This window comes from Sturnira hondurensis, unplaced genomic scaffold (assembly GCF_014824575.4).
Source record: "Sturnira hondurensis isolate 20B ecotype Veracruz unplaced genomic scaffold, ASM1482457v3 Scaffold0005279, whole genome shotgun sequence".
NCBI classification, from domain to species: Eukaryota; Metazoa; Chordata; class Mammalia; order Chiroptera; family Phyllostomidae; genus Sturnira; species Sturnira hondurensis.
The window spans coordinates 8,154,784-8,177,588 of NW_028077910.1; the positions used below are offsets into that span (position 1 = coordinate 8,154,784).

Genomic DNA, 22,805 nt, shown 5'->3' on the forward strand with positions numbered 1-22,805 from the left:
CCTCCTCTGCCTTTCCTGGTGGAGCTATGTCCTCGGTGTCATGCTTCCCAGTCCTCACTTTCCAAGGAGAGTATTACTCCCCAGTAGCAACTTAGGTACTTCAAGCAGAAGGTGCGTCCCCTCCATGTATGACCAATGGTTCTGTAACTTCCGAGGCCGATAGCAGATTTGAAGTTAGACTCCATTTGCTGATAATACAATGGTATAGCAGCTGCCATTGCAGTTCTTTGGAAGCACTCCACTCCACTGATTCATAGGTCTTTCAGAGCTGTGACTTATATGTGTGATATCAAACATGATATTAATGGGAAATATTAGAGATACATGATTTTATTTTTAGTGGTAAAAACTCTAAGTGATTTCATGACTGTGATTGCTGAATGCGATACATGGAGTGACATGATGATAAAATGTGAATATTTACTTCCCCTCCAAATAGCCATAATTTCGAAACTTCTCGAGATTATCAAGGGAATAATTATAGAAAACTACCAAATCTACAAACTTTCCCATCATAAGTTTTAGTTATGAAAAGTTAGTTATTTTATGATAAAGGCATGTGTAATCTAATTTGTGAAACATTAGGTCATGTAATTTATGGTGCCATTGGACATATCATTTCATATCACCAGATTGTCACTTTAATAGTTTTAATAAGGAACTTCTTTATGTCATCAATTATTGGCTGCCAGATAATAAATGTTAGGCTCAGCACTTAGTACCCAGTTGATGATATCTTGCCTGCTGAAATGTTTTTAAAAATACTAACTATTTGAACAGAGATATAGCTACATTTTTTTTTGTTTTGGTAGAAGCTAGGGAGTTGTGTCTAAATATTAGTTTGCGTCATTATGAAGTTAATAGCCTCTTGGGGACTGGAAGGGGGTGAAATGATTTCCTCTTCCTGACATCTGGCAGCAGATACCATCAACAACTATTATATATATATATATATAAATACAAATTACTGTTCCATAAAAAAACCTTTCATTTACTGATCAGAGATTAGTTTATGACATTAATAGGACACAGAGCAATACACTCCTGAAATATATGATCTGACTTTTCCTCCTTTATTTTCCCCATTCTCAGCAAATTTCTTACTCATGGTAGTACACATTGCCTTCTTCAGCAGACTTTTCATAACTAAAAAAAATATATAGCTTGATTCTGTTCCATTTATCCAAATTAATTTTTTAAAAAAATACCAAGTCAGACTTTAAAATGGAGGTCAAAACTTATGTAAAATGACTGTTACGTCATGAGGAACATCACATGGGTCAGGCCAGATAGCCAGATACAGTTGGAGTTGTGACGAACACACTAGACAAAGCTCATCTTAATCCACCACCTTAATTCAAGGTATTGATTAGGGCTCAGGTTGGTCACACAACCGCTAAACTACCCCAATTGGCAAGTGTTTAAGTCACTTCTGTCTGTCCTAATGGGGGAATTTATTCTTTTTAGCTGAGGTCATGTGCGGTAAGAGCAAATGTTACACAGGGTTCAAGGTGGCTTTTGTGTTGCTTCTGTTGCAGCTAGCCAGACAGATGGTGGGGGGGGGGTGTCAGTCACTACCCTCAGCTCAATTCCCATCTTCTCCCCCACGTCTCCACTCCAATTTAATCCTCTTGTCTTTTGATACCAGATGATGCCCAAGGTGGGGGTGGTTTATAAGACAGGCACTTGGGTAACCTCTATTATCTTTAAGAATGTCATTATTTAGTCATCAAGCCCATAATATATTTTCTTGTTTCTTGATGGTTTTCCCAAATGGAAACAGTTCGAGGGAAAGTAACCACAGTGATCTTTCTTCTGAAGGAGCTATTAGCAGCTACTAAAGCAAGACACATTTCTCAACAGCCAATTGCTCTTAAATAACTTGAAGGACTTGTAGTTTATATGAGCTAGAGATGAAAGCAGAGAATAATAATAGTCATGAGTAAGCTATTTTCCATATAAAAGGAAAAGTGTGCCTATAAGATGCATTGCCATGGGAATCTGAGTGTGTCAGCAGGGTGGACACTCAAATGATTTAAAACCACTAGATAATGAAACTTTACTCAGATATTAAATGTACATAAATAAAACATTTATAATCATCACCCATGCACTTACTATTCTGCCCAATAAATACATGCGATTATGACCCTTACCCTGGCTTGTTACTGCTAATCAGCTTGAAGGCTAGAGGTCATTTTTCACTCAGACAATTTATTCCATGGAGGATGGAATATCAAAATGATTTTCTACAAGGAACAATTAGAAGGAATAAATGCAAATAAAATAGTATCATAAAATATTTCTGGATTGATTTTTAATAAATAAAATCCCAAGTAATAGGCAAATGCTAATGCTCCGGCTGAGGGGGATAATGGCCGTGTTCTGCAGGGACAGAGTCTCCGCCAAGCGGGCTGAGCAGCGTCATCATTCCATATCTCTGCCCTGTGATCAGTACCCGTCAGAATCCTTCATGGTGACAAATGTGCTGTCCGCTTGCATCTGTGGAGAATGTTTTAGCAGCTGAGTGATTATGAATCAAACCCCTGAGCTTATAGCCCCTACCGCCTCCCAATACGTTCACATTTGTCGTCTGACAAGTAAATGTATCTTGACTTTCCTCTGAGATTTTTTTTGCACTGTGTTTGATGAAAGACATTTGGCAAATTGGCAGTGGTACCCTGTACATTGCAATTTGTAGCTCACATTAGGAGTCCCGGCATGAAATGCGAGGGCAGACGCTAGGATAAAGGGGAAAAAAGAAAGAGAGCTAACTACAACATGAATAGTCATTTGAAGAATCGAGCATAAAAATTTTCCTGTTGTAAGAAGACAGTCCTGTCCAGGCCATTCTGTGAAGATTTTGCTGTAGTTTATGAAGTCAGTGGTGTTCTGTCCAGCTGCGTGTCCATGGAACGTATCATTTTGTTAATTTTCCTTTTGAGTTGGAAGTGTTGCCTTTTATTTTTAACCTGGGTTTGTAACCGAGGCCTCTACCTCTGTCCTGCCATCTCATCAGCGAAAGAACCATCCTCCTGTGTGGAACAGTTGCATGAATGTGCAGTTGTTACCATTTCTAATCCTTGCGTGGAGTCTTCTGGTCTACCACCCCAGCTCTGTGAGAAACGTGTGGAGTGCATACAGAGTGCAAACACCTTTTTAACAGCCCTCTGAGCTCTCCGGTGGCATAATGCCCTGAGAACCAAATAAATAATGGGAGAGTTGATTTAACAAGATGGCCTGAGAGTTTGCTTTTTCTACTTAAAAACTCAGTAGTCAGCAGCTTCCAAATAAAATGTAAGCACTGAGGAAACGTAACATTTTGAGAGTGGTGATGGAAGAGGGATAGCTCCTCTAACCGTGGACCTAAAGTGTCAAGTAACGTTAAAAGTGAATGTGACCCTCCGGTTGTGACTCTGTCAAGTATGTGTGAAGGTGGACTAGAACTTGAAGAGTGGAGGCAAAATAAATGAGATTGTTTGAGGGGAAGAATTAGGTAGCAGACTTTTTTCTTTTAAGAATATTTCTCCAAGAGTGTGGTTATACTAATCACTCCCCTTATAACAGCCATGCCAAGTTTTGTTGTATGAAGATAGAATATTATGAACTGATCTTCCCACCCTATCTTTGTCCAAATTAGTATTTCACCAGAATTCTTTGTATATGATCCCACTTAAAATTTAGTATATCCAGCTATTAATAAACATAGTCGTAGGTAAAACACCTAGTACACATTTCATTTTTCTTTCTGTATTACGCACTTTTGGTTTAAGTTGTAACTTTGGAACACTTGATGTTTTTCATACTGTGAGTTCTTTTCGTGAGACTCCATGCTTCCTATGGTTTTATTAACTAGGCAGGCATACAAGACCTTTCTTTCCTTATAATGTTCAGTTTACTGTCAGTATCCATGACATAAATACCAGTGCTCTCACGTAATTTAATAAAAATCTAATTTAGCTTTATTATCTCTCATATATTTCACTGCTCAATTGTATATCAGATTATTATAAAATGGTCTAACCAAGGTCTTATGAAAAACTATACCCAGCATTTTATGAGCTTTCTAACCTTTACTATTCCCCAAATTACTAAATTCTATCGTTTGTTTAATATTGAGACACAATGACCTCTTTCTACAGACCATTTCATTCAGCAGATTTGATGCTTCTTTTTTTTATTTTTATTAATGGTGTTTTTGGTTTGGAAGGGATTACTACAGAAGAAGGGATGTCCGATGGGTCCTTTATGGTCTTGTGCATTTGCCTTTTAGATGTCAGCTATTGAAAACATGGCGGAGAAGCTGGAGAGCTTCAATGCGCTGAAACCGGAGGCCAGTGAACTTCTGCAGTCAGTCCCCTCTATGTTCAACTTCCGAGCGCCTCCCAGCGCCCTTCCAGAGAACCTCCTGCGCAAAGGAAAAGAGCGTTATACCTGCAGGTAACTGCACAGTTGACTGTGGCTGGCTTTCTGAAAACCTCCTCTCTGATTTCAAAGGCCCTCCCGCTGTTTGTTTTGGAAATTATTCATGATTGGATGATTAATAGTGGCCACGATAGATCTCAGGCACTTCAAAGTACTCTTTATTTAGTGAGATAGAAGAATAGTGGTTTTAAAAACTTACTATTAAATGAGAATTTTAACACAGGCCACTTGGTTGTGATAAATGAGGTTGGAAACAGTCCAAATATTATCTACTTGTTTCACTTTGATATTCATGAATTTTCTTTCACAGTTAATTATTTTCATTCAAAAGTATACTACTACTGTCCTTAAGCATGCATGTATTAATTGTCCTGGCATTGATGAATAAGGTCATTGATGAAGGACGAATGAGGTCCATCAGTGAACAAAGCCAGCAAATAAGTTTCTTGTTGCTCATCAGTAATACAAGAAAGTGTGTGTGTTGTTTCTGTTTTTTCTTCTTTAAAACAAAATAAATTTATGCTTATAATTTCTGAATTGTCTCCAGAAATCTGTGGCATCTGACTCAGGTGAATCAATGTATCTGCTCTTTGGAAAAAGTGTCACTGTGTTTCCAGACAAGATTTCACAGGAACATACCTTGATGGATGGAGTCTTAGAATCTTGTCTGATCCAATACCACTCAGTGCACAGAGAGTTGTCACTGTGGTTAACATGTAAAATAACTTGAAACATTTGAAATCTGTTTACATCCACCCAGAATCACAGACTCTTGTCATTTTTTTAAGCCTCTTGTCTGGTTCCATTTTATGAACATAAAGATACAGAGTTAATAAAAAAAGGCTTACGGGGGTCATCAAAACTAACGTCTGTGTTCATAAACCTCTTGCTTACGCATGATCAAATTCAGCTAGCTCTCATAACGCAGCCTTCATTTGTAGAGTTATTTATATCTGTAGAACAGCTTTGTTGCAAATTTTAAATACCAAAGGCATGTGAGTTCCATGCAAAATTAATTAAATCAGGAATTAGCATCTGGCTTCTATGTAGCTCGAGTGAAATAAAATCAATTGTGCTGACTTTCTCTCATAACCATCTTTTCATAACAGATACTGTGGCAAGATTTTCCCAAGGTCTGCGAACCTCACACGGCACTTGCGAACCCATACAGGAGAGCAGCCTTACAGGTTTGACAATGGCTTTTACTAAATATCTTGATAAATATTGTAATAATTAAAGTGAGCTCATTGCCATACTTTTAAAGGGAACTACTTTTGGGTGTGTCTGAATGTATGTGTCTGTTCAATTTTGAGTCAAAGAAGAATTAATTAATGGCTAGGATAAAAATGAGAAGAGTCCTAATTTCTTTAATCACAGCTTCTGACATCTCAGTTTAAAAGTTCTAGCAGTGTCTAATACAGAAGTGTTAAAAAGGTTAGCTGTTAAAAATTAATTTTAGTTCTCTCTTTTCCCAATAATTATTGCTCTTTCAGTTGACAATGATCACAGTGCAGCCTCCTTTTCCAGACCTTAACTCTCTGCTAGGAGTTAACAGGTATATTCCTGTTTTCCCAGTACAGTTGAGTCCGAGGCCACAGGTCTCAATAGGAGGTTAAAGGAATGAACCTTAAATCTGGGAGGAAAAAAATGTGCAACCTAGGGAAAGAACATGTAAAATAGGATATATTGTAGGAAGAGGGGCACTTCCCCCAACAATTTCTGAAGTACCTCTTAGCTTATTCTGTTAAATGTCAAGATCAGCCACATGACATGTGGGGCATGTATCTAATTTTAATATTACTGTTTACTAAAGAATGAAAGTAATCAACATTCTCCCTTCCAGTCTTAAAATATAATCTACGTTATTTAATGCGCCATGCTTTACACATAGTATTAGGTGCTCATAAATATTTCTTCAGAGAATGAATGTTATTTATCTTAAGTAATATCGTAATTTCATTCTGCTTTGAAATTCTTATGTATTGCATATGTGTAAAATTATTTTTGTCTGAATGTTCGCTTTTTCATTAAAATGAATAAATTATTTATTAGGTTTCAAAGACTTTTTCCATACAAGGATAAGAAAATGGGCAGACCAATACCTACTTGAAGATAATGGAAATTTTAGGAGAAAAGTAGAGGGACTTAGACTTAGAAGATAATAAAGTATTTTCTGAGATTCTTTGCTTTCCTGCAGGTTTTATACATCACTAATTATAAGTGATAGTTATACTTCATATATGATAGGATACACTTGATATAGTAAGTCTCAGAGGGATATAAAAATGGAAACTTTTCAGTGATTTTGCTCTTTGAGAGAATTTTAGATCCCAGGAATTCTGTGTAAGTGGAAGGCAAGATTTCCACCATGACATTTTGTCATGGCCAAAGGTTTGGTAAGCAACTATGTTAATGCTCACTTCCCTCTTTCATGACACCCCGACTCAGTGGTGTTATTCCACCCCATATATTGTGCCATTATTATCTGTATATTTTTTGAAACACAAACCAAAATGTTGCGATAACTGGTGATCTTAGTGATTTCCCCAGCTCCTCTGTTTCACAAGTGAACAAATTCAGATCCTGAGATACTAATTGCCTCCTCTAATGTTTGGCGCTGATAGATCCAGAATTAAAAGGCAGGCCTGGGGCTCTCCCACCAGGGATTTTATCTCTTAGCAGGATCTCAAAGGCCCCCATGACCCCAGTTTACATCCACGTTCTCAATAGCATACTGCTCTTAATTGTGTTCTGTGTTCATTTTAAGTATTTCTGAAACTTAGGCATTTAACCACCTACTAATTATTAGAGTAGAATGGAATGATTTTTTTTTAAATTTTAAGAGCACTAAACTTTTTGGCCAAGATACTAGCAAAGGAAGGATACAAAGTAACAGATAATTACTGTCCTTCTTGGCCAGTTTTATTTATATTAGAGGGGATGATGTTTATTAGATTTAGAAAAGTCCCTTTTCATACAGGCAGAAAGTTGGACGCATGTCAAAATCTAACTGTCTTCCTCACAATTTGTGTAGAAAATGTTTTGAGTGGAAATTTTTCTGAAGAGTTTTTTTGGGAGCATACGTTTTCTCTATCAGTATTTCATAGGTGGTTCTGCTCAGTACAGCGCAGCTGTGCTCATTGTGCATGATTCTCATCACGATGAGCCTTGGAGCCGACACAGCTGGCCTCGTCCTCCTCCCGCAGGGGAGGCCACGACTCCATCGATATACATGGTGGGGCAAAGTGGTTTACAGGTGTGAGTAATGCAGAAGAGCTTACTCTAGTACAGTTATTTATTAATTATTGTATTCTGTACGAATGCCTGTAAACTTACTTTTACTGTATCCTCTCGCTCTGCATTTTTCAAAACCAGAGATTAAAATATTACAACTGTCATCCTTGTGGAGTTTCATACATTTGTTAATTAATGTTTTAAGTGAGGGAAGTTGAGGAACCCCATGATGCCAGAATAGTTTTTTAAGGGGGAAAATTAAATCAGTCCTTGAATTGGTCTATTGATACTAGGCCAGAGTCACTGGTTAAAGAGATTTGTTTTCCCTACTGGCCTAACTAGTCTTCTGGCATCACCTGGAGACAGCCAGCGAAGCCCAAACACCCGCAGAAGCAGATGGGTGTTTGCTAGAAGCCCAAATACCCGTAGAAACGGATGGCTGCTCACCTGTCTATGGTGAACAGCCGCAGACGCAGAATGGAATGGGGTGTTTTTTTATGGAGAGCACTCGAACCACTAAGTCTGCGTTCAGAAGTGGGAGGAGAAGGGCTCTCCATACATGGAAGAGTGAGTTAAGACTCTTCTGGATGCTAAGTTAAAAAATGTCCCTTAACAGTTATCTGGAAAAAGTTGATTTTTTTGTGTGGTTCAAGTAGTACACATATAAAAATGCATAAACAGATAATGCAATGTTTACTTTAAGATGCTAGAGAAATACTCCGTAAGTTACCACTTGCCTTCCTCAGTGATAAGAGCTGGGTGGGAGGGAGTTACAGTTTTATTTTATATCTAAAGGAGAACTTCTGAATATTAGCTAATTAATATTAAATGCTTTTCTGAAAACCTGACCAGGTTCAGAACTGCTGCACACTTTTTAACAAAAATAGAAATGAAAAATTAGGGGCATGGAGAGGGGAGATTAATGAAGGAAGACCTTTGTTTTTATTTCAAAAAGAGAATTTCATGGCACTCTTACTTTCTTCTGTAGCAGTTTAAAAGTTAGCAAAAGGGTTTGCAGGTCCTGATCACTACGGATCGTGAAACTCAGTATTTTGGGTGTCAGACTAAACTATTCACATTTTTTCAGTTTTCAAAGTTTGGAATGTTTATTGTTATTTTTGAAGAAGATAGATGAATTTCCTTTAGGATTAGTAATTGAGAAAGTGAATTCATTAAGAAATTATTTAATTAGACTGAAATTTGTAATAAAAATGATCTTTTCACTTTATCTGAAGAATTTGTGAATTTGTTTCCCATTTGTTTATGATGGATTTAAATTTATTGTCCTCAGAAGATAAAACAATACCACTATTCCATAATATTCTTAATTTTAATGAGGTTTATTGTAAGATATTAGAATAATATTTCTAATATTAAAATATTAGAAACTATTAAAATATTGATTACCCTAATAAATTCAGGTCACCAGTATTGTATTATCATTTTTGTACAATATTGTAAAGTCATGAAAATCTTTAAAACAATGGGTCCATTGGAGTTGAAACGTTGACTGTGTGAATAGTGTTCTGGCTTTGCCTTTTTTCTCACGTGTTCTTTTATATAGGTGGTAACTTTTGGATATCAGATTTCCCGGTCTCAGAAATACCTTCTGATTTTCCTACAAACCTCCTCCCTGCTTATTTTTCAGATGCAAATACTGCGACAGGTCGTTTAGCATATCTTCCAACCTGCAGCGGCATGTCCGCAACATCCACAACAAGGAGAAGCCCTTCAAGTGTCACTTATGTGACAGGTGCTTTGGTCAGCAGACCAACCTCGACAGACACCTAAAGAAGCACGAGAATGGCAACATGTCTGGTGGGTGGTCGGTTGCGTTTTGAGGAGAGGATGTCCTTTTTTTATTTGAAGAGATTATCATGCTTTTCTCATTTCACTTCACTTTCACTCTTGAATCAGAGCCTACTGTGAAATTTTGCAGTGTGATTTCCTTGAGATTTTAGAGTGATTTTGAGATCTTAGAGCCTTATTTGAATTATCCTTTATTCTCCTGTACTCATCTCCATGGGCAGTCTCAAAGAGGGCCATGACCCAGGCTCACAGGAGACGTAAATGAAGATTTCCCAAAGGGCAGGGAATAGTGTTTCCATCTATTTGTGCGGAATGTGGCCCCCAGGAGCGGCAGGCGTTCCAGAGTGCAGTGCCAGAATCCCAGGTTCTGAACGTTGATTGACTGAAATACCATGGCTGCATTTGCAGGATGGTCTGAAGTTTAGAAGATGTCTCCAGGGTGATGACTTTGTTTAGAAATTAGCAGTAGAAGATTATGGACATGATCAGGATAACCCATGACAAATGACAGTAGAATATGGTTTTGGTCACAAATTCTGATGTTAAATGAAGTTTTTAATAATGTAAGTTTTTTAGACAAAAATCTTCCCTTGCCCCAGACCTGTCAGCACATAGTTAGCAGAAGAGATGGTGGGTTTTCTTGCCTTTGGCTTCTGATAGTTAGAAAATTAGCCATTAACTAGCATTTACCTGCTGGCATATGTGTTGGGAGCCACCCTGTGTGGCCACGGTTTGTTTCTAGAGAATTAAGAAAGTGACTTGGGGGTTGGAGGAGGGAGTGAGTGTGAAGGTCAGGAAAAGAGGTTTTTAGAACAGAAAAACGGTGGACTTATACAAAGTATAAACCTCTGCTTAAGGAATGTATTTTTAATGACCCCTTCCTCCACTGTACAGGCACACTGCTTAGGTATGACCTTGGAGGAGTAATGCTTAGAGCTATATACTGTTCATTTCTTTCAAGGCCACCATTTAAAATATCTGAGGATCACGGTTTAAAAATACCAGGTTTTAGACACAGAAGTCTAATACAATATGCAAAACTGGCTATACTTTCTAACACTGTGCTCCCTTACAGTATACTATTAAAATTTTCTAGTTACAATTATTTCAGAAATAAGTTATATAAGTTAAAAATATAGTATACCATAGATGAATATTTATTTGTCGACCCAGGTTAGAATTTTATGAAACTGAGGGAAGTTCTAACCTCTTGGTTTTGTATCTAGACTATTGTGATGAACTATTAAATTTTAGATATTTTGTGGGCAGGATACACAGCATGGAGTGACTGTTAAAGTTTGACCACATCTAAAGTGTTTATAGGGGTATAAATTTATGGGAACCTTGCAACAATCTGATCATGCAGGTATTATGATTCTAATTTTTAGGTAAAGAAGCTGAAGGCCCTCCAATAATGTCCTCTTCCTACTGTACACAGTCTACGCATGGCTTAGCCCACCATGTCAGAATGCAGAATTTTCAGCATGTTTTCAGTTTTTTAGGCAACATATTGACAGCAACTGGGCCTGGGTACTTTCTCTGGCCCAATCCATTTCAGTCCTCTTGATAAACTGCCTCACCCTTTCTCCTCGCCGAATGAACAGAACCTTCCCCTGTCACAGAGGGGATAAGAGGGAGCTAGTGGGAGAAATAATGTCTTGGGGAGACTGTACATCATGATTCCAAGGGACTTTCATGAGCATGTGCATTATGATAAATTAGGATCATTAATATTTGAAAGAGCTTGCTTTAGGAAACAACACTGATCAATTGTAAAAGGAATGTGATTTAAAATAAGTTGCCATATATATAATAGTCTTTTTCATATAAGGCCTCCTCTCCTCTCAGGTACGGCAACATCGTCGCCTCATTCTGAACTGGAAAGTACAGGTGCGATTCTCGATGACAAAGAAGATGCTTACTTCACGGAAATCAGAAATTTCATTGGGAATAGCAACCACAGCAGCCAGTCTCCCAGGAACACAGAGGAGAGGTAAAGCTGGTTTGTAAACTCTGTGGTTTCTGAAATGAGTATGTTTTCAAATACGTTTTCTGTGTTTGTTTTTGTGATGCTGCTATTGCTCCTACCACCAGTGGCTGGTATTTATCTAGGGATTAAATACTAAATGTTCTTCTAAGTGTTTTACATGTGTTAATTCATTTAATTATCTTCGTGACCTAAGAGATAGGTATCAACCATTATTATACTATTTTACCTTTGAAGGAATGGAGCTATCGGAAGTGAAAAAAGTTGCCAGTGGTCACCTAAGTGAAGAGTGGCTCTCTGGTTCCAGGGCCCCAGGCTTTTACCACCAGGCTCTTCTACCTCTCCTGGTGCTAATTAGAATATTTTATCAAAACTTGCCAAGTATAGAAGGGAACAACACCAGAGGAGTTCATTAGAATCACTGGTCAGCAGTGGTTACTATTATATATTGTATGTTATATATATTACAGATAATATAGACTATACTCTATGACTATATGCATGACTTACAGATCTGTGTATAATGAAATATCTGTACATATGTGTATAATGCTCAGTGGGTGTACCCATTTGGAAACCACTTGAGACTTCTGTCGCTACCTGATATTCCATCCAGTGGATGCTCATACGATCCCGGCACATTTGTGGCTGTGATCGCCCTTGCTTTCAGTTACCTGGTGCACTGGACCCCTCATGTTGTCGTCAACATCCGGCACATAGGGCTTAGTTCATAAAGAAAAACTTCTAATGCTGCTAGGCATAATAACACTTAGCTAGTGATTTTATTTTATATGATGTTAATGAAACATTATTTTACCAAAACTCCTGGATTTTTCTTATCTGTATATTATAAATCAATAGTTGATATTGAGAACTAGATTTTTTCTAAACATAACTATCCAATGGCCTATTAAATTAAAATGCTGTTATACATTTTAAAGTGATATGGAATTAGTTAATAAAAACACCATTACTTTTCATTACACAAGTATTATTGTTAGTGTTCTCTATTTTTGATGCTATTAAAAGTCAGAGTTAATTATTTCAGATAACTTTCCTATTAAGGCAAGTTTCAAATAAACGTTATTTCCCAAGGTAACATAGAAATATATAACCACTTCTGTCCTTCAACTTGTATATAAGTGTGTATCAGAGGAGAGGAAAAAAGAGTGATCTGCTATTGCATGGCTCTTTCCAGCCTCTAAAAAGTGCAGCTGGATTTATTTTTCCCTCTGCTCACCATTGGTGTGTGTGTGTGTGTGTGTGCGTGTGAGAGAGAGAGAGAGAATGAGGAAGATAATCAGAAATACAAAGTAGTGTCAGCAGGTAAGAAAGATGACAGTCTTACATTTTGATAATGATATTTACATTATCAGAAAACATTTGGGTTCTAAGTTGCCTATTCAGGTTTTCTAGCCCTTAATTGGAGGTCTGTGAACCATAGAGTGGCAACATCTGGCTTCAACGTGTCTAAACAGCACAGAAGGAAGAAGGTTGAGCCATCTGACTTTCCCCCTCATCTCCTATCAGACTACTTTTGATGAATAATTTATCCCCCCCCACCAAATTGCCACATTTGAAAGCATAATTAACAAATAGGTTTTCTTAATCATGTTGCCTTTGTTACTTTTGGTTTTCATCCATGCACTCTTTTGTTCTATTACCTTTTTCTTTCATTTTTTAGATTTTATTTATTTATTTTCTTTTTCTTTCATTTTTTAAATAACAATTTCGATTCATTTAGGCCAGCAAGTTGGCAGTGTAACTGGAAACTAATAATTTATGCCTGTGCAAAACATGTTTTCGTCATTGTTTAATAAAAGAGGCTAACAGATTGGTTGTATGAAAAACTTAATGATGTTGTGACTTGGTGGCGAAGTGGATTTTTACTACCTGCATCTCTCACACCCAAGATTGTTTTTATTTAATTTTTTTTTTACCCTGGGAAATCTTTTTATTTTTTTAATGTAGAAAAGTAATGGGTTTATCACTGGTACCTGATTTTCTATAGTATGAAAAATAGTTACATTAAATGTGAAAATTGTACACGACTGTAACAATAACTTAACAGTCTCAGCAAGTTTTCTGAATTAGTAAATAAGTAAAGAAGCAAGACAAAATGGAAAGATTCTGAAGGGCCCGGGAATCAGGACATACGGATGCCTATTAGGTTTTAACCCACAACAAGCTTTCTGAATGTGGGTGAGTGGCTTAACTTTCCCAATCATATACCTTTGAAGGAAGATTGTTAGGCGAAGATATTCTCTGATTCCAAACATTTATAATTATTTTGTAACTCAATTTCAACTTTTAAATCTTAGCATGAAATTTAATTTACACGTGTTTTGATGTTTACTTTAAAGCATGAAAGTTTATCCTAGTTTAATATATGCTCTCCGATGTGTTAAATTAGGATGTCCATGTAATTAAACTCTTTTTTTAAATTAAAATTTTGAGTCACATATTCAGTCCTTGTAAACACAAGCTAAAAAATTACAAATGACATTTAAAATATAATAGTTTTTTTATCATTATATTTGACATGCTTGCTAAGGAAGTTTCAAAAGGTATTTGTCCAATTACATTTTTAGATCATTTCCCACCCCAATGTTATTGTGGGATAAAGGAACACTTTTTATACTTAGGCCACCAGGGATAATTTGAAAATGGTATGTGGGGGTGAGCCCTCAATCACTTACAAGTTTTAGATGTCTAAGTGACGTATAACCACCAGCGTCGCTCAGAAACATCTAATGCTGGTTGGTCCTTGGCAGTGACCTTAACATTTTTTTTGAACTCTTAGATTCACTTGAGGCATGTGTGTTGGAGCTTTTGTCAGTGTTTCCCCAGGATATGAGTTTTCCAGAAATCTATTCATTTAAATGGTGGGTACTTATGTGGCAATCCGGTAACATTCCATACAGAAAACACAGTGTGCTTTTGATATCATATGTAAGAACACCATTTATCAGGCAAAGGCCTGGTAGGGATAGGAGACTGGGGTTGTGTGCCCAGTTCTGCTGGGGCTCCATTTATCATCTGAATAGGCACACACTTATTTTCCCCTTCATTTTTCTTGGTCAGGTTACGTTATTTTCCCATGGTTGCCATAAAGCATAAACATTCAAAAATTACTATAGAAGTGTTAAAAATCTAAACTGTTGTTAGGAAGACATGACAGTGAAGCTGAATGCATGTTTAAATGTGAAACCAATAACTGGCCCTTTTTCTTTTGTATGCTCTTGAAAGAATGAATGGCAGTCACTTTAAGGATGAGAAGGCTTTAGTGACTAGTCAAAATTCAGATTTACTGGATGATGAAGAAGTGGAAGATGAGGTGTTGTTAGATGAGGAGGATGAAGACAATGATATTACTGGGAAAACAGGAAAGGAACCGGTGACGAGTCATTTACATGAAGGAAACCCTGAGGATGACTACGAAGAAACCAGCGCACTGGAGATGGGTTGCAAGACATCCCCGGTGAGGTAAGCGCCTCAGGCACCAGTAGATAAGCAAGAGTAGATACATACGGTTGTGATTCTCCCGCTTTGCTCTTCCAGTAGAACAGTGTTTTAGGTGATGGGCAACTTGTGGGTAATAACTCATAAAAATCGAATTTTTTTTCAGAATTGAATTTTTAAGCCACACAGTGGCTTATGTTTAAATAGATGAAAATTACGTGGCCATCAACAGAACCCACAAGCATATGTGTATACATGGGTATTTGTGGAACTCTGCTTAACCTTAGGTAGGAAGGATAGATGAAAATTACATAAGTGCACAATCATTTATTTAGACTTTACCTAAAAATCTCAAAGAAAAAAAGGTTTCAACATTACCTAATTTATTCAGTAATCTGGTGTATTAGTCAAATATTATTGAGATAAATTTCACTTCACTTGATTTGTATGTGATCTAGATAGACGATAGATTTTTTCATGGGAAAATTAACCAAATAGTTAAATTGATGAGAGTATTATACTTTCCTATGGCTAGTGGGTTCTATCTAAATGTTACCATAAGTAGCAATGATAAGCGTATGAATTCTGTCTCTACTGCATTGCTGATTTCACATGTCGTTGACTTTACTTCTTTATCTCAAATACATGCTTGCTTTAGTTACAAAAAATCTTGAAAGAAGTCTATTTTAAGATATAATATTTGTAAACCTTTTAAAGCACCCGATACTTGATGCATGCTACTTTATACTACAAATTTAACATTCGACAACTGTATAGATTCAAATGAAAAGTGATTTGGTTGCATAATAAACTGAAGAAGAAAAAAATCCTCTGTGCTTTCCCATTGGTTCATTTTAGGTATAAAGAGGAAGAATACAAAATTGGACTTTCTGCTCTAGATCATATAAGGCACTTCACAGATAGCCTCAAAATGAGGAAAATGGAAGATAATCAATATACTGAAGCTGAGCTCTCTTCTTTTAGTACTTCCCATGTGCCAGAGGAACTTAAACAGCCGTTACACAGAAAGTCCAAATCACAGGTACATGTTTTCCAGCAGTATAGCATCATGGTGACATTGTGCCTTTGATGTCCAAGGGCAGCTCTCCTATGTTTGCAGTATGCCAGAATCTGCACAGGTTCAGATGCTTTACTCAAAATGTTCAAATCCTTACTTTCTATGACTGCATACAAAATAGTTCACCAATACCGCAAGTCATATGGCTGCGTTCTGCACAGAAACACTCTGACACCCTCTGTTCTATAAATCACTCCCTGTCTTGCAGTTTCCTGACGTCTGTGTCAACAGTCCAAAATGTTCACTTGCACCTACCTATGTATTACATCAAATATTTTTTAATTTCTTTGTGTCTGTAATTTTGGTCAAATTAGTTATAGTTTAAGATCTTTGGAAAGTGAATTCTGCCTTCTCTTTCTTTTTGACCTGTACTATATATTGTTAATTTACAAGTTAGTTAATTATAGAATTTAGGAGTAAACTGAAAATCAGAGATGAAGTGAGTTACCAAAAGTATGCAGAGATTTAAAGGCAGATGTGGAAATAAAATGTATCAATTTTTATTGCATTAATTAATGGGTGGTACCCAGTTCATTGGGTTCTACAGCATTCTGTCAACACTGGGGTAACTAAAATAACTATTTAAGGATCCATTAATAGCAATTCAAAGAGCCTCAGTTCTTTTATCACAGAAAAAGGACATCAATGCTTTCTGCATGATATCCACACTCAACCAGATCGTTTTTTCAGGTCAATTGAAAAAAAAACAAACTTCCTGTTGTAACCATATTCATTGGTCATTTTGGTCTGATTGGTTGATTCATGAGTCCATTTTGGAGATGGCTTAATATATTAAAGTATGTGACCATATTGACTTGTACATTTGGAAATGATTTCCTATTTGGCTGAGAGGTTTTGGGCTGGTCTTAGGGCAAATGTGGTTATATCTCCATTAAGGTGGAGAAAGTATTTTGCCAATGGGATAATGTAAGTTTTTAAATATAATTCAATTCAGTAAAAACTCTAAGATAACATGTGTGGTAATAGGCAAAATAAATGTTCTTTCTGAATTCAAGTAAAAGCAACCGGCCCCAACACTGGAGTTGCCAAGCTCTATGAACTTGAGAACATCATGTCATGACTATAGGCACCATTTTCTCACTGGAAAGTGGGTGATGGAGAAGATATCTAAGATCCCTCCTGCTGTATGAGCCAATGGGATCAAAATAAATCACTCCATTTCTAACATTAGAAAGAAACTAGTTAGAGTAGATACCTCATTTTCACTCAGAGGCAACCATAAGAGGTTGCAAATATATTTTTAAACTCTTTTTAACAAATGATTCATTTTTAAAAAGATTTTTTATTTATTTATCTTTAGAGAGGAGGAGAAGGAGAGAAGGAGAGAAATATCAATGTATGGTTGCCTCTCGTGAGTCCCCTGCTGGGAACTGGCCTGCAGCCCAGGCATGTGCCCTGACTAGGAATCGAACTGCGATCGTGTGGTTCGCAGGCCCGCACTCAATCCACTGAGCTACACCAGCCAGGGCTATTTTTAAACTCTTGATTGGCCATTCATCCATCCTCATTGATCAGAGATACTGGGGGTCCTGGTTTTCTTTTCTTTTTTAATTTTTTAATAATTATTCCACCAGATTACTTTTCATCATAAGACACAATACCTAAAAATTTCCTAAACTGTCAGAAATGAATAGAAAGCAGAAGGACCTGAAAACCTAGAGACAATTGATATGATATATTTTAGTACCAGCTTTTTGAAAAATAGATTTTATTTATTTCTTTTTAGACAGAGAAAAAGGGAGAGAGAAAGAGAGGGAGAGAAAGGTCAATGTGCGGTTGCCTCTCATGTGCCCCGCACTGGGGACCTGGCCCACAACCCAGGCACATGCCCTAGACTAGGAATCAAACCAGCAACCCTTTGGTTCTCAGGCTGGCGCTCAACCACTGAGCCACACCAGCCAGGGCTAGTACCAGCTTTTTGACATAAAGTTCCTGTCCAGCTGAGCTAACAGTTATCATCACAAGAAATAATTGCATTTTTACAATCCTGGTTCATATTCATATTGTTACTTGATAGTGTCATATTTATCAGTTTGAAAGTGGTCAGGTGCTTTTGCAAACTGACTTTCATTCATGAGACTCTATCCACTTATTTGATTATTATTAACTTTCATTTTTGTGCTGGAAACTTATCCTCATGCATGAAAATGGTTATTTCCTTTGAGTACCAAAAGGCAGATATTATTTGAATCTATTGTATAATATGAATAGATTTAGGTGCTTTACTTGAAACATTTATGTGTTTAGTTTGTGATTTTTATAGTGATTGAATCCAAAATAATTGGCCAACACAATAGTGGCTACATTCTATCTGTAATCTTCTCCGTAAAACTTTATCCTACAAAAATAATTTCATGATTATAGGTACACTGAGTTAAGCACTATATGTAAGTTAGTGCTTATAATTCCTCCACAACCCTTGAGGCAAGTTTTTTGTTATTATTATCCCTATTTTATATGAGGAAAGTGACCTTGAGAGTTAAGAAGCTTGCCAAAGGTCACCCAGCTAGCTGAGGTTAGAAGCCAGGATTAAAACTCAGGATTCCCAAATTTTCTCTGTACCCTCGTTCAGTGTCCCAAATATCAGAATGGGTTTTGTAAAAAACCATTTCATAATAGATTTTATCTTGATCTCTAAAAGTGGGAACATAATTAGAATAGATTAATTTCTATGCACCTTTCACCCATACTTTATACTAAGGATGGGGACTCTATATTGTTTATTCTTGTTTTTTGGGGTGCTAGTACGGTGCCTGGAATAGAGTGGAAGCTTAAGAAGTATTTGTTATGCCTCTGCTGAGACCCAGATAGGCAAATGGTAGAGGTCCAGAAGGCAAACTGCATACAGAAAAGTCAAATGTGTACATTTAGAGCAATGACCCAGCAAATCAAAATCAGCCTGCAAGGGCAGATTTTCTAACTGAATGCCATGATTAAGGAAGAAACCACAGGCCAGCCACATGTCTCAGCATGACTCCCCGAGATGAAATTCTGCTTAACAACAGAGGCATTTTGTCTTTGTTTACAGACAGTGGAATGTCTTTGGCAGGACTTTAATGATTCCACTTCAGCAGCATTTTGACAAGCCAGTTTAGCAATGGATGAGACCAACAATAGCAAATCAACAGTGAAAAGTTCACTCCCAAGTCAAGACCAAACATTTCATTTGAATATTTTACTTGGCAGCAAGTGGGAGATTCGCTGCACAGTCATTTAGAGTGTGACATGATAATAGGGAAGAAAGAGCGCTTCCTCCCGGAGCCCCACCCTGCACCTCCTGCTCGCAGACACGGAGCACAAGTCGGTCAGCACGTGTGGGGACTGGCGTTTGGTTTTGTTTTTTGGTAGAGCTGACTCGATCTATCTTAACTTTCAAGGTGGTTGGGTGTCAGCACTGAATATTTCAGTCATGGAAGGGAACTGGAAAAAGAACAGTGGATTGAAAGTTGGGCAGAAACATGTTTTAATTATGCCTCCTCCACTAACTAGTTGAGTGATTTTGGACGAGTCATTTCACCTTTAGTGCTGTCAATGATAAAGTGCAGGAGTCCGTTGGGCTTTTTTTCCCAATAGACCACAGTGCTGCCAAAGCAGGTGTATATCTTGTTCGTATTTGCACTTTCTGTCGCAAGCACAGTGTGATATTTTTGGTGAGCTGAAGGTGTGCGTGAATAGTGGATGCATGATTTATTTATGGTTGCCGGGGGCTGGGGGGAGGTGACTCCTGTTTCTTAGTGGAGGCACTGCTGACATTTTGGGTAGGATAATTAATATTTTGTTCTGTAGATCATGTCACTGATTTGGCGCCGAGGCACTGAAGGCCAGTAGTGAATCCACATTATAACACACACACACACACACACACACACACACACACACACACGAATGTCCCACACTTTTCCAAACACACCCATGAGGGATGCTCCTACTCAGAAACCCTTCTCTTTCTAACATTTGCCAATAGTGTTCTTCAAATCACAAGTGATGTTTTTCAAATGCCATTTACTGAGTGTCTCCTTTCTACCCAGGCGTATGCTATGATGTTGTCATTGTCCGAGAAGGAGTCCCTCCATTCTACATCCCACAGTTCTTCCAACGTCTGGCACAGTATGGCAAGGGCTGCCGCGGAATCCAGTGCCATCCAGTCCATAAGCCACGTATGACATTACCAAGGCTGACCAGAGTGGGACCAAGTCCGACAGTAGCATGGCTCTTTCATGTAGAACTATTTAAAAGACTGCTGAGCAGAATGCCTTAGAAACCCGAAGGGTCACTCATTTAAAGTCTGGTGACCTTAAACTGAATGATTAAAAAAGAAAGAAAGAAAGCAAGGGAAAGAAAGAAAAAAGAAACTATTTATTCTCGATATTTTGTTTTGCACAGCAAAGGCAGCTGCTGACTTCTGGAGGATCGATGCAACGTAAAGTGATGCAGTGAATATGAAACACTTGCTGGGGAAAAGGCATCTTCCAGTTCACCCCGCCTCGGGGAGCGGGCGGGGGGCGGGGCAGTTGAGAGGGCAGCATTGGTAGGAACGGACCCTTCCGCCGTAGAAACTGAGTTCTCTTTTGTACAAGATCGCCTGACACGTGATTGGGAACAGTTGCTTTTAATTACAGATTTAATTTTTTTTGTTATTAAAGTTTTATGTAATTTAACCCTTTGAAGATGGAAGTAGTTGGATGAAATGCACACTCAATTATTATAGAAACTGATAACAGGGAGTACTTGTTTCCCATTAACTTTTGCCTTCTTAAGTACATTGTTTAAAATTAGGGAGAAAGGGTATGTGTATATTGTAAACTATGGATGTTCAGTGCTCACAGAGGTTAAGTCAGTGAAGTAACCTGTTCATCACCAGTATCACTGTACCACTACTACACTAATCGATGTTTGCCAAATCCTTGTAATAACATCTTTATTTTAGACAATCATGTCACTGTTTTTTAATGTTTAATTTTTCTGTGTGTTGCGTGTATCATGTATTTATTTGTTGGCAAACTATTGTTTGTTGATTAAAATAGCACTGTTCCAGTCAGCCACTACTTTCTGACATCAGAGGCACACCCCCTTCCGAATTTCAAAGGACCAAGGTGACTGACCTGTGTCGTTGGGGAGTGCCCCATGGTGTTTGGCTTCTCTTAACATTCCTTTTGTTGTTGTTGTTGTTTTGTTTTCCTTCTTAATGAGCTAAATACGAATAGATGCAACTTAGTTTTTGTAATACTGAAATTGATTCGATTGTATAAATGATTATAATTTCTTTCATGAGCGCATGATTCCTCTGATTAAAAACTGTACCCCATATTTTATGCTGGTCGTCTGCAAGCTCGTACGATGTTATGTTCATGTTAATCCTATTTGTAAGATGAAGTGTTCCAGACCTTCTGTTAAAAGAGAGACGTAAATAACAGACTGTATCCAGTTATTTTGCCCTTTATTGAGGAACCAGATTTGTTTTTCTTTTTGTTTGTAATCTCATTTTGAAATAATCGGCAAGTTGAGGTACTTTCTTCAAATGCTTTGTACAATATAAACTGTTATGCCTTTCAGTGCATTACTATGGGAGGAGCAAGTAAAAAATAAAGACTTATAAAAATGGTTATTTTTCCCACTGTGTGGTATTTTCCCTTCTCATGCAATTTTAGTTTTCCTTTGGGACCCAGTGATGTACAGATAGGATGTCTAGGGCCTTGGTGCCCTACCAGGTACATGGAACTGGGGGTTGCTGATGTTGTGTTGATATGACGGAGGGATAGCCCTTGGCCCGGAAGGAGTTGGGGTGCCTCCTGCTCTTGGTTCTGAACGTTCTCACCTGCTACGAAGTCAGTGCTCAAGTGCAGCACCTCACGTCCACGGTACTGCCGCCATGGCTGCGGCACCCGATGAGTCAGGACAGAGCCGCTGACAGGTTTTCTACTCGACTTTCCGTAGTGCATGACAAAGGGGGTTTCGTTTGAATAACTCCAGTACTGTTCACTCGTCCACAAGGGAGAAGAAACAGACACTTCAAATGTCCTATGATGGTTTTAAATCTTTGTCCGTGTGCAAATTATCATTTTTATGGTTATAAACAGAGAATAGACTTAATTTTGTGTTTTCTTTCTTTGCTGTGGCAAAATAAAATATCTGCATATTGCTACAAATTCTTCAGAATGAGCATCTGGCAGTTGCGTCACATTTCACCAGGTCTGAGCTATAATTTCTTCAACCATCTCAATTTTGTGGAAAATTTTCTACTTCTCTCTTATGTAAGTAGTAAATAGTATTTTGATTTTTATGATCAAATTGAATGTGTATTATATATGTACACACAGAGTTGGGATGTGAAGGGTGGCATTTTCATATGATAAATTCTCTGGTGGGATACCAATTATGGACATATTTTTTGCTTCCTAACTATAATGCCAATTGTCTTTAGAATATTGTTATTCAGATTTAGGCCCATCATAGAGGTTTTAACAAGGCCTGAAAAAATAAAGAAATATGACACATGGAAATAGATCCAGACAAATTTTCTTTATTCATTTCTTTATTTATTTTTAGCTCCCATGCCAAGTACCTAAACTTCCTCACATCCTTTCTCAATGTCAATAATGTAGGAATTAAATATATGGAGTATAAATATCGATTTTTAAAATAGAAGGTGCGCACTGGAAGAAGTACTTGGGAAATATGCTTAAGCAATGAATCTAGTCTGTAAAGAAGAATCTAGTATTGGGGACATAAGGACAACACACATGAGAAGGTGGATATTTGGAATCTGTGCATTGTTTTTGTTTTAAAGAA

At 37.5% G+C, this 22,805-nt stretch overlaps 1 protein-coding gene across 10 annotated transcripts in view; it reads left to right on the forward strand.

Annotated features, from left to right (window-relative positions):
* Positions 1-21,617, forward strand: part of MECOM (MDS1 and EVI1 complex locus) — a 551,952-nt gene extending 530,335 nt beyond the window's left edge. For 9 of the 10 annotated variants that reach the window (XM_037046581.1, XM_037046583.1, XM_037046582.1 and 6 more), the window contains 7 exons: positions 4,274-4,440; positions 5,535-5,612; positions 9,308-9,477; positions 11,317-11,461; positions 14,705-14,941; positions 15,776-15,959; positions 20,045-21,617. In XM_037046581.1, coding sequence (XP_036902476.1) covers positions 4,274-4,440; positions 5,535-5,612; positions 9,308-9,477; positions 11,317-11,461; positions 14,705-14,941; positions 15,776-15,959; positions 20,045-20,179 — 1,116 coding nt within the window. In that variant the 3' untranslated portion in view covers positions 20,180-21,617. The remainder of the gene's footprint in view (positions 1-4,273; positions 4,441-5,534; positions 5,613-9,307; positions 9,478-11,316; positions 11,462-14,704; positions 14,942-15,775; positions 15,960-20,044) is intronic. The other variant, XM_037046587.1, reaches the window with a different exon arrangement.
* The last annotated feature ends 1,188 nt before the right edge of the window (positions 21,618-22,805 follow it).